Here is a 12,897-nt window from a genome sequence, read left to right on the forward strand (position 1 = left end):
GCCAGCTCGAACTACACAACACAAACTAGCCCTGAGGATTTTGTCTTCAAAGTAAGCGTCTGAGGTGAGTACTATGCATTTTATTGAAAGTTATTATGCTTTTATCATGTTAGACAGTATGCATGTTTTAAACCAGGCCTTACGGCGAGTACTAAATTGTGTAACACTTTTTTGAAAGGAAACCTCTTGCTGTTTTTCTTGTTATTCTCAATCACCCTAGTGAAATTCAGCCAATAGTTAATTGTGTGGTGAAGAGCAATGATGATGTCCTGTCTAGAATGAAGTCCACTGATATATGTGAAGATTATGTGAGGTTTTGAATGCGAGGATAAACATAAAAGTGATAAAATAACAAACTGAATACTATTACAGTACGGTACTATATAAAGTCACCTTCCTGCTCTCTGTAGAATAAAACAAAAGACGGATAACCAAGCAATATGTTTTATACCTATGAAGACATAAAATGATGTATTGATCATATTTACACCATTAAAGGATAGAACATTCAATCTGATTTACCTTAACCTGGCACTTGTTTGCCCCAAAACAATCAATCCTATATCCACCTGTCTGTCTGTCTGTACATACACACCCACACACACATATTTTGTTTATTTACACTTACTCGGAACAATAAATGCTCTTCCACCAGATGACATGACAGCATTACCATGTGTATACACGTTTTGTGGATCTTTTTGCAAAGTGGTGTAACGGGAGATCTCTTTCCCAAAGTAAAACATCTGCCTTGGCTCAGTAAAGGTTACGAAACACTGTATTAGGTCACTGAAATCCCCACTGAGGGCCTATGTTCTGAATCCATCGCTAGTCACTGAATTATATAAATATATCCTTGTTGAGGGTCCATAGTTCACCACGACATCCCAGTCGTAAACCGAACCTGTACGTTCGAAATTACTTTCATTCAAATTCGGATCATTATTCCTGCAAATATTTCAAAGAATGTATGCCCCAAATGGCCACCAGATGTCAGTAGATTGCTACAAGATAGCTTCAGGAAAAGAATAGGAAGAGGGATGGCTCATATTTGCACCCCAGGTGTATACTGTACCGAGCTTCCCATCCTAGTCTTCATCCCCCTACCATACGCATCCAGCAGTGATTATTATCATGATCCCTACAGACCCGACTAGAAAACAGTTTAATGCTGGCAATATTGAAAAATGTGTTTTTCCATGTCGATGTATTTTTCTTTTGCATCAACTGTTTTTGGGGTCAGTGAAACCATCCAGCATGGTTCCTGCACATTTAGCAGAAGTGCTGTTATGGCAGAAGGTGATACATTATTAATCCCCCACCGTTTGCACCATATTCAACATTACGCTTCAGAGCATTAGTTTCCAGGGGTGCAATTTCGAGGCACCCTGCTGAATAATTACAAGCGAGCACCTTCATATCACAACATACAGTGCCACATTTTTTGTATTCTCAGCTGTAGTGGGGTTTCATCTTTGAGCGCTTCTTTTCATCTGTCTTTCTGCTGTGTCGCCACATGAGACGTGACAGGTTAACACAATGAGAGAAACTTGGACAATATCAAATTAAACAGCAGGCACTAAATCCCTTTTCATGTGACATGAGCTAAGAGTGCACTGCCGACTATTATTAGCCTCTCTGCTTTTGAGCAAGAGGAAAGGAGAAAAGGTGGAGCAAAGGTAGTACACTGAATAAAATTATAAATGTGACACTTGTTTTTGCTTCCATTTTTTAATGAGGTAAACTCAAACATCTCAGACTTTTTTCAATGCAGACAAAAGACCTATTTGTCTATTTTTCACAAGTCTGTCAATCTGTGTTCATGAGCACCTCCCCTTTGACAAAATGATGTCACACTGATGGGTTTGCATGGCATATCCCAAAAGCAAATGCAGTGGAACCTCAACTTGATAGACCCGGAACCAACGAACTCCAGATTTCACGGACAGATAATAGTTTCCAGTCCAGTCAAGACTTTTTTTCTTTGTACAGTTGCTGTCGAAGTTTCTTAGTTCCATACTGAAAAGACAGAAACTGGCACACATGTTTGTGGGGTGTTCCACTGTCGTCACATATATACCATACAGTAAATTGACCCTCAGGTGGTTAGCAAGGGCGACTCTCCCATCAAAGATAATGGAAAGCATAGACATTAGCTTAGCATTGCCATAGGTAAGCAACTCAAAAGGTGTGTGTTGTACCTATCTATTCATATGGCTGCTGTTTACTGTAGTGCATTCTTGTGAAAAATCTGAAACTCAAGAGCTCGTTTACCTGCCGGTTGAGTTAGAAGCAGCTGTGGCTAAAGCCAAACGGTGCCAGGCTTCTTACTTTCTAGATTTGACACCTCTGCGCACAAGACAAGAACTTGCTCCAGTAAACCACAACCATAAATATGAATAAGTAGATATAACATGCTTCGTTTGAGCTGCGTGCCTACAGCGTTGCCAAGCTAATTCTCATGCTTTCCAGTACTTTTGGATGAGACTGTAGCCCCAAGCTAACATGGCCACTACAGGGTTCACAGATGTGAACTCAAAGCGGCATTGCGTCTCCGATAGACGATCGGCGTTGAGCACATACTTCTATATCACTTGCCACAGCGGCACAAGCATAAACAGGCGCACACAGTGTGGTGAAATAAAATCACTGTAGGACAATGTCGGTCTCGGGGCACCGAGAAGTGTGCAATTCAGCCGGCTTCCGATACGGCCGGGACCGAGCCAAAAAGGCACAGGCTTGGAGAATTGGGAGCGAGGAACTTGATATATCTGGTGAATGTATTGACTTGTTGACAGCTGTTGAACAGTCAACCGAGCTAGCATTTAGCAAGTAGCGCAACCACCGGCTACCAAATTGACTAGCAAACTTTTTTTTTCAAAGTAAGCCCGGTTGTGTCCCCACGAGCAAAGGCACACGAGATACCTGAAGGATGCAATATTACCTGTTCGGCTTAAATCTAACATAAACAGGAAAAGTGCACTCGAAAATTGATAGATTAATTGCGATGATCAAGGTTGTAATTTAGTAGTCTAACCAATAGTTGCTAGTCATTTCAATAAACGCGTTTCATTTCTAGTTTAGAAGGATGAATATGTAGAATTAAAGCAGATGGTGCACTCAATGATTAATTGAGACGCAACATCAATTGGAGCAGAAGCCACTATTTGAAGAAATAAGGGAGCGTTAAGGGAGAAAAGGAGGGGAAATCACGGGCGGTTGACAGAAACGGGAGAGCGTGAAGAGAGGACAGAAGGGGAGGGCGTTATATAGGTCACCACATCAATGGGAATCAGTATATTTTAAGGGGAAAAGAGGGTACTTTCAATAAAGATGACAGTGGAGACATCAGTGACAGACGCCACAAGGATAAAAATGCGGGGCAGGGAGCTTGGGTTCAAATGAGCCTGCAGAGGATTCACATAACAAACGGCCAGAGATTGTCAGTGTAACGGCACAGCGAGTAGCGCAAAACAAAGTATTATCAAATGGAAATCACCGCGGGATGCGTTGAGCAGACGACCTTCCCGTCCTGACCGACGGAGCGCCGGCTTACTGTTAGTGGAGCCATCGCCACTCATCAAAGCCTTTGCATCCATATGTGTACAGCCCTGCTGACATCCTATTGAATTGTAATCTGCAATATCACGGAGTGCAGTGCATGAATGCCATATTAGCTTTTTATTGTGCACACTCGCTGCAATATTCACACACACACACACACACACACGCACACAGCCATCAGATACCATTAAAAACGTTCAAATATCATACATTTATCATAAACCTCTTTTTTTTAGGGTTGGGGGCGGTACTCGATCTGTTCTGTGATTTCCCAGTAGTTCAATTACAGGTTGGACTCTGAAGAAGACGAACAAATGTCCAATACATGATCTCATGTAAACCATTGTCTTTCAACGGCCTTTTATTCTGGGATTAAATCAGTCATATTCTTCTTTGCTCACAATGTAGCCACTTGGTGCAAAAATCTTAGCCACCATGTCAATTTGAAGCAAAGTAGCGACAGATTATATAGCCGATTACTCTGAGATCATTACATCTGAGGACCAGCCTAATACCGAACTCAATGGTTTCTTCTACGAGGCCATCTGACCACCATCTGTGGGAAGATTGGTAATGATATGCAGCAGTAGGTGGGCCAGATGGGTGCCACCTTTCTTTTCCCAATCAGTGTCATTTTGCTGTGTTGCAGGTTTTTCTTACTTGACCAAATAAAACAATGTCTGCTAAAGTGGACACCCATACAATTTTTAACATCTTAATCGATTTTTTTTTTAGAACACGAGGAGACAAACCACATGATGAGGGGAAAAAAAAATCAGTATGTTCGTGTTGTGCTGATATGCAAGTACCAATGCCAACCTGCGGTGGCAGCATGGTGCCAAAAATACTGAGTAGAAGAAGAAATAGAATGGGCTTCATAAAATATTGGCTGATCTGGGAACCAAAATCAAATTGTTTTAATGAGACATGAGCGGTTGGCTGATATATGTGGTGGATGCCATTTTTCCTTCATAAATTTGACGGCAGCTCACCTCTTCCCATGTGTAGAGTAACGGAGCATAAACAACCAATTAATCTAGAATAACAATAAACAATATCAGATTTGTTATAAATAAATGTTTTGATGTTATAGGTTAGTCTTACACTAAAATTGAGGGCAAATGAACCGAGTGACTAGGAAATTTCTCTACTTCAATTAGAGTTGTTAACTTACAAAAAGACTTTGACTTGGAGTCTTTGAAAACACAAAATTCTACTGAGCAAGTGTGCCCTAAACATCAATCAATAAGTTATAAATACAATTACAACAATGTCAAAAAATCTGTAGCTTTATCGCTTCCACGTTTCATGAAACAATGACATATAAACATCTGGGATGAACCTCTTAAGCATTCTTCCATCTCAAACCGCTTCAAACAACAAAGCATGTGATGGAAAAGTGGTTAGAACTGCATGACTGTCTGTGTTTTATGTGTTGTGTTTATTATTTTACTTTATGTTAACTGTTTTGTTAAGCGCTTTGTTACAGCTGCCGCTGTTGTGAAAGCGCTATATAAATCAGCATGTATTGTATGTATTGTATTGTATTGAACTTATCTAGACTCAACACACACACACACTCACACACACACATTAAGTACATGTACTGTATATTGCCATCTGGTTTGACTGGACCATTAATAAGAATCTGTAGAAGTTGCACTGTTGCATTTGAGGTAGACGGGCACACTCGCAACGCACACAAGCAAGCACACAGTCATTTGTAGTGTTATGATGGGTATGTTCAGTAATACGCTCCGAGCTCACTCCACTTTACTCCGACCATCGTTGTTGATATGTGCCATTCGGTTATTCAGAGTGCCCCAAAAAAGGAGTGCCGGAATGCTCTGACTGAAGACAAGGAACATCCAAAGCCTCAGGCATTACAAATTGAAACGGTTAAAGCACAAGCGCTTGATTGGTTTCTAGCATCGGGCACATTTGGAAAATAATGGGAAGGGCACATGCTCTGCATCTATGAACCTACCACTCTGTGTCATGTTTGGACTAGAGTGTGACATTCTTATTCGGCAATCCCAAAGGTCCCGGATTCTCACAGGATGGTAGTCAACTTTACCTTAAATCATGGTATTGGGACGGTATAAGAATAGAAATTCATGGGAGCAGGCGGTAGCGTATTTATTCAGCTGGAATTAAAAAAAAAATGTTCACAACTGTGCAGCCATTTTTAATGTAGCTAACCTCCAAAATGGGAGTAGTCCTTGAGTAGGAGTCATTCTGAGGGGGTGAAGGATGGGAGTGGGAGTGGCTTTGACCCGGAGTGGGACCGTCATCTGTGACTGGAACAAGGTGATATTTTTTTGGGGGGGGGCTGGGAAATTCCACTCACATGTTAGCCTGTAGTTTGGACATCAGGGTGAATTTCTGAATGCACCCAATAATAATTCCGCCGCATGTATTACATGTGCCTCTCTAAAACTGAGGTTTTGGTATGGGTGTGCCTGCACCATAATTTAGACCTGCTTTTGATTGATCTATGATGCGTCGGGGGCCATGTAAAAGAAAACGCCCTTGGTTTGCCAGAAGACCCACCATGGCGCAGGACAGTCTGCCAAATTTCCAAACGCGCTAGACGAGGCTTGCATCTGTACAAAAATCACGCTGCGCCAGTTTTTACGCCCAAGTGGACAGGCTTTCTTCATTTTCAGTTTGGTTTTTATTGGGAAACCAATCCAATGCAATAGAAACATTCCCATGTCCCTGTGTAGTAAACAAAATACCCAGAATCAGATTCATCTTTATTGGCCAATTATGTAGAACACACAAGGAATTTGTCTCCGGTATAACACGCTGCATTAGTATCATCGTAAACAACAAAATCATTGAACCATTTTAGAGTAACCAGTAGTTTTGTAGTACCATTTTGTAATGCAAGAAGAGTGACTACGTCAGTGACTGTTTAAAGAGTTAATGGCTAGAGGGAAGAAGCTGTTTAAGTGTCTACTGGATTTGGTGCGCATGGATCTGTAGCGTCTGCCTGAGGGGAGTGGCTGGAAAAGGTGGTGGGCAGGGTGCGGGGGGTCCAGGAGGATTTTCCGTGCCCTTGTCTTGATTCTTGCAGTGTGCAAGTCCTCAAGAGTGGGTAGGGCAGTGCCAACGATTTTTTACCCATGCTATTGTGTACATTTAAAAAAAATGTAAAAAAAAAAAATCTGTTCTGTTTTATGTGAGTCACCAAAGCTCGATCCTGCTCATTAGGAAAGAGGGAGGGAATCACAAGTAGGAGGAGGAGGAGGTGGAGGAGGGAGCTAGTGAGGGTATCCAGCAGCCTGTACCTACACATTCTGACTCTTAGGAGGAGACAGGGAGAGAGAGGGAGGCAGAGAGAGAGAGGGAGACAGAGAGCGTGTGAGAGAGAGAGAGAGAGAGAGCGAGAGGCTGTGAAGGAGCAAAACAATAAAACAGCTCTAACTACACCGGAGGAGGAGTTGAGGAGTACATTGACACCGCTGCAAGCTCGACATCACCACTTCCAGCATCACCAACCACCTCCACCATCGCCTGTGCCGCCAACTCCAAGAGCCATGTATCTCAACAGGGAGGAGAACAATAGCAAAGGTGAGCTGGGGAGGGGCGGCCGTGACACTTTCAAGGTGTTTCACGACCAACAGGACTCAGAATCAGGGGCGCGCGTGCATCCTCCTCGGCGTCCTTTTGACACCGCGCTGGCGCCACAAAGTGTATGCGGGGCGCTCATTATGTAATATAGCAAAGTGTGCATCGTGCCTACCGTGAGATGCGTGTGCGTTGTTGACCTGTTGTCATGGCGGGTGTGTGATTGCAAGATTTTTGCACATGTTTAAGGACAACACCGTGCAAGGTCATTCCCTCCCCCCTCCACCCACACTCCACCCTTCAGTGGAACCCAAAGTGTGGTCTTTGTAAAAGGGAAAAAAAATCCTGCAAATGCATCTCGCTTTACTTGGGGAGAGAACGGTGCAGCAGCCATGGGGGTGTCAGGGTGTTTGTGTGTGGTTAGGAAGGGGAGGGGGGCATATTTGAGTAATCTCCCACGTGTTTCTGAGGCGTGATTTCTCCTCTCATTACACACCACTAGTGGCCCCTGCTGTTAGAATGCTGCACATAATACTAATTGCAGCCTTAAAAAAATCTTCAGGTTAGAATAACACCTGCTGCTGCAGACACGCCGGAGGATGACGATGAGGAAAAGGAGGATGAGGAAAAAAAATAGCAAAAAGGCAGAGTGGGAGGAGTCCTTCTTGTTCATTTCACTGGACAACAGCAGAGTAGTGTAGTGTACATGCATGCATGTGCAGGCGGCAGACCATATCGGATGCGAGATGCGGGCATGTCTATTTTAGTCCTGCAACTTGGAGGGAAGAATGTTTTAACATGTTATATTTTGACATGTCTTGACAAAAATGATTACTCCATGATATGACCTCGATGGAAACGAGCTATTGCACATTAAATGTACTGGCACAAAATAACTGCTGGTTGGCAAAAAGAGGCCACACTTCTGTTTCAAGTTTCTCATGCAGTAATTTCGGTCCCTTGATTTATTTTTGAGTTCATCACAAAAGTGTTGAGTGGAGTTGAAGTCAGCGTTCTCTGTAAACTCTTCCACACCACAGTCATGCTGGAACATTCTTGTGGCTCAAGCGATCCAGTATATCCCCTTATCAATTGAGCAGAGGTGTGTCCCAATGCTTGTCTATACCATGTCATTTAGAACCTAATTTGATTTTCCTGGCTGTTGGCAGGGGCGTAGCTAGACATTTTTCATTGGGGTGGCCAGGGTGACACAATATCTCATCGAGGGTTGGCTATACGCATGCACGTACATCATTTGAGATCTTGTAAACTCCTCTGTAACCAAGAAGTCATTGTTTATTATACCATCCACAGTAAAGGTTTCGTGAAATAGAATGCCCACATATCCAAAAACTTCACGCTCTCATAATTCAAGCGGGAATAGGTCTAAATTAAAAAAAAAAGAAAAGGCAACATTTTGCTGACCTGAATTGACAAGATAATGACGATTTCTTTACAGTTGCTTTGCTTTCATCTACTTCAATCTCATGCACTGATTCACTTGCTAGCAGCTAAGTGATAGTGTGATAAATTGCCACTGATGCCCAATGCCGTTTTGCATATCGTGATCAATGGCTCGTCCATTTGTAAAAAGCCATGATACAAAATTCAATTACCGGTAATTCTTGACAATTGTAATCATTGCTTTTTACTTTGATTTGTTCCTGCTTGTATTTTGAGTGTGTTGTGCTAGTTTGGTATCTGTGTGCACTTTATTTTATGAAATTATGACTGTGGATGGTACAGTAAACGATCACCTCTCAGCCATGTTTGCTTGCTATGGTGTGAACGTAATGTTTTCGATTGACATTGACTATGAAAATCACATTCTTTTTACAAATAGTATTTGCACCAATTGTGTATTTTACTTTTAACATACAGTCAATACAAATTACTCATGGTAGAATATCAAGGGCTCCTAAAACGGTTTACATGTAAAAATGGCAGAAAAGTTATCACAGGCATCAACTTATTTTTCTATATGTGGGAGTGGCTACCACCTAGCTCCGGCCCTGGCTGCACACGATAACAATGCTTTTATTTTTGTCAATGGTGAATTGTCAGTTGTGATGAAACGCACAAGCACCGGATTCTGCTGTGTTTTTGCTGACTGCACTGAGTACCTTATGCAAAAGTCATACCACAAGGTTGGCGCTCACTGAGACACTATAAGATGATATAAACCAGAAATATATTTCATTCATTCATTCATTCATTCATCTTCCTAACCGCTTGATCCTCACTAGGGTCGCGGGGGGTGCTGGAGCCTATCCCAGCTGTCTCCGGGCAGTAGGCGGGGGACACCCTGAATCGGTTGCCAGCCAATCGCAGGGCACACAGTGACGAACAACCATTCGCACTCACACTCACACCTAGGGACAATTTAGAGTGTTCAATCAGCCTGCCATGCATATTTTTGGAATGTGGGAGGAAACCGGAGCACCCGGAGAAAACCCACGCAGGCCCGGGGAGAACATGCAAACTACACACAGGGAGGCCGGAGCTGGAATCGAACCCGGTACCTCTGCACTGTGAAGCCGACGTGCTAACCACTGGACTACCGGGCCGCCCACCAGAAATATATAAACCAGAAATTTCCTGACTGTAGCACGAGCTGTTGTGGCGTACAATGAACCCGTGTGTTGAGGCTACCGACAGGTTTGCTAATAATGTACTTTTGTGTAATAATGCCATCAAAAGAGCACCGGCGGCTCTTTCTGTGAAAATGTGTTTCACAGAACCCACAATCGGTGAACTGTGATTTAATGAGGGACAACTATTTTTCCAAATCATCCCGACACAAATTTAGACTGTAAAAGGCATTCTACAAAATCATGGTTTGTTGTCCGGCCTGCTGATCAAATCAGGCTTATGTGCAAACCGTCAGAGTGATGTGTGTTCACGGACTGTTTTGTCGAAGAGTCCATCCGAACAAAAGTCCAGACAAATGGAATCCCTGTTAAAGAAGTTAGGTTATAACATACATTTCTTTTAAGTTATGGAGAATTGATACTTGATTTGATTGTGGCTTATTAAACCAGCGTTCTCAAACGGGCGTTCTTGTGTGGCAGGCGTTTCCCCCTCGGCTCCTTTACATTCACCCCGTGTCTCATGCTGGCGTGCTACGGAGAAGGAGAAAGGTCTACCTGGGCCATATTGATGATGGAGCATTAATGGGAACATTGACTTCAAAGAGGTTGATCATATGTGAGCCTGGGTCAAATCCAAAGCAGAAATATTACGGGGTTTGTCAATACAGAAGAGAAATTTAGGAAGGAGAGTAGGCGGGATCGTGAGGATAATGTGGCACTCTTATCGTCGCTACAGTCTGATGGCTTAATGGTTTCTTATTTATACCCAGCAGGAAACAATTAAGAGCTCTTTGGACTATTGGCTGATGTTCAAAATGCACTACGATGTTTGTTTGCCTTAAAGCAATCATATGTAATTGCGTTCTTGGAATGATACAGATGTCTAACAACAACTCTTACTCGAGCTTTTAACCCTTTCGGGGACAGCGGTTACTGCAGTGAACAGCCTGTCATGTTATCATGTTACATTTGATCATTATGGGTGCATGAAAGGGTTAAGATTTAACTCTTTGCCAGTGGTCTTCGCCTGAGACATCGAAATTATGTTCACTTCTGTGCTTACAGATGACTGTTTTTATCTGAAAACAGACAAGAAGTGCTGTTTCATAAAGCTGGGTCCACCCACCAATTTTTAACATCCGAACCAGTTTTTAAAATGATTTTTAATACTCATGACATTTATACAGGCACCAGACATAAGGAGCTGATCCACCATTTGTCATGTCTGGCAAGAGTGCTAGCTGGAGGTTACTTCCTAAGTGGCTCTCAGAGTTGACCTCACAAATAAGGATGAACAATCTTAATTATTGAGCAGGTTTAACAATTTAGATTGTCGGACCTGGTGGTTTTTAGAAGAGAGCAAATGATACTCCCCAATAGGTGGTTGTTGTGAAAAGGTGTCCTTGCGTTGGTCAGTTGGAGGCTGATTTTCCTCATCTGAGCTGTCCCATCTGCATGACTGTGTGTGTGTTTCTCCGCTTCCTCTGTCGGCACACTGCAAGTGTGAGAAATTATCATGCAGGCGGCATCGCTGCCGCCATCACTATGAACGCATTTAGGAGAGCTTCCCCACTTGCAAAAAGTCAGCAGAGTCTCTTTTCCCGCTTGGTTTTTCCACCTCAAGCCAGACCACCAGTGTGATTTTTCTTTTTTTTTTTGTGTGTGTGTGTGTGTTATATTTTTATCACAGATGGAGAGTTAGTGCATTGGGGACAAATTACCACAGATTTATTAGATGACTCCTGTGACACCCTGCACTACTGCTTGAACATGATTTATATTTAATTCCGTCAGGGTTCCTGTTGATTTAAGTTGACACTGTTCCACAGATATGGGCGCAGGTCCAATCCTCAAGACATTGAATACTGACCTAAATGACTTGTTTTTGCCATGCCAGGTCTGCACTATGACAGCTCTTTAGGTAGAGTGCATTATTTTCAGGGACATTTGGCAAATAGATGTGCCTGATTTTAATCCTCTTGCAAAACATGGATTGTTGTAGAAAATAAGTGAATTTATGAGTCCAATACATTTGATTTTCTATTCTTTTTAAAAACAGTTGTAGGTTTCACGGGATACTCATCCAAATATTGACCAGATTTTTTACTGGCTTATTACAATGTTGGTCTTTGATTCCTCAGTTTTTTGGTGAGATGCACCTAAGCTTACTTATGTTGTTTGGCAAGACATTTTCTGTAGAGCTTATCCTGTTCAGGATCATGAAGAGCTGGAATCTATCCTCTCTGATTTATGGACCAGTTGCTGCTAGTCACAGGGAATATACAGACTCGACAGAGAACCATTCACACTCACATTCACACCATCACAGAGTGGGAATTGTCTGCAGGAAAGTCGGGCAAGTGAATCGTTTCACTAGCACGATGATTTCGAGATTCATCTTAGTTGGTGGACGGCCCTGTGGTACAGCGGTTAGCGCGTTGACCTCACAGTGCATAGGTACCGGGTTTAATTCCAACTCGGGCCTCTCTGTGTGGAGTTTGCATGTTCTCCCCAGGTATGCGGCGGTTTTCTCCGGGTAGTCCGGTTTCCTCCCACGTTCCAAAAACATGCATGGCAGGCTGATTGAACATTCTAAATTGTGTGAGCGTGGATGGTTGTCCGTCTCTGTGTGCCTGGCGATTAGCTGGTAACCGGCGATTAGCTGGTAACCGGTTCAGGGTGTCCCCCCGCCTACTGCCCCCTACCCCCACACACACACATGGGTTATTCCTCGAATAATCGAATAATCTTTTTAAACTGTTAAACAAAAAATTGTGAATGAACATAGGGGGTGGGATAACCTCTCTACTATACTGTAGAAAAGAGGCCACCAACGTGGTGCCGGTGGGATCTCATGAGTAGCCCGTGGAGCTGTTTAGTCATATGAGATTGTGACTTTTTGGATTCAAATTGAGTACACTTTTCTTCCTAGAACACTAACCGAGGTTCCACCTTACACTGTAAAAAGGAATAAACAAGAGCAAGAGAATACTCCACATGTTAACAGTTGTAGCGTTCAAGTCGTGATCTCAAAATATGCTTGTCAGATCAATTGAAGTTAAAGGCTCAGAACAGGTATGAATATTATTGAGGACCTTATTTCCCTTGTTTTTTCTCATCTCTTCGTATTTACCTCTCATTGTTCCATTTGGGCGAGATTGTTGTA

General features: G+C 42.7%; 2 protein-coding genes across 5 annotated transcripts in view; one reads left to right on the top strand and one right to left on the bottom strand.

Moving 5' to 3' along the window:
* pgghg (protein-glucosylgalactosylhydroxylysine glucosidase) overlaps positions 1-11,730 on the bottom strand; it is an 88,894-nt gene extending 77,164 nt beyond the window's left edge. The window contains exon 1 of the mRNA XM_052061885.1: positions 11,721-11,730. The gene's annotated coding sequence lies outside the window, so the exon portion shown is untranslated. The remainder of the gene's footprint in view (positions 1-11,720) is intronic.
* Positions 6,858-12,897, top strand: part of syt7a (synaptotagmin VIIa) — an 80,200-nt gene continuing 74,160 nt past the window's right edge. For 3 of the 4 annotated variants that reach the window (XM_052061876.1, XM_052061879.1, XM_052061877.1), the window contains exon 1: positions 6,858-7,143. In XM_052061876.1, coding sequence (XP_051917836.1) covers positions 7,110-7,143 — 34 coding nt within the window. In that variant the 5' untranslated portion in view covers positions 6,858-7,109. The remainder of the gene's footprint in view (positions 7,144-12,897) is intronic. The other variant, XM_052061880.1, reaches the window with a different exon arrangement.

This window comes from Hippocampus zosterae, chromosome 3 (assembly GCF_025434085.1).
Source record: "Hippocampus zosterae strain Florida chromosome 3, ASM2543408v3, whole genome shotgun sequence".
Lineage (NCBI taxonomy): Eukaryota > Metazoa > Chordata > Actinopteri > Syngnathiformes > Syngnathidae > Hippocampus > Hippocampus zosterae.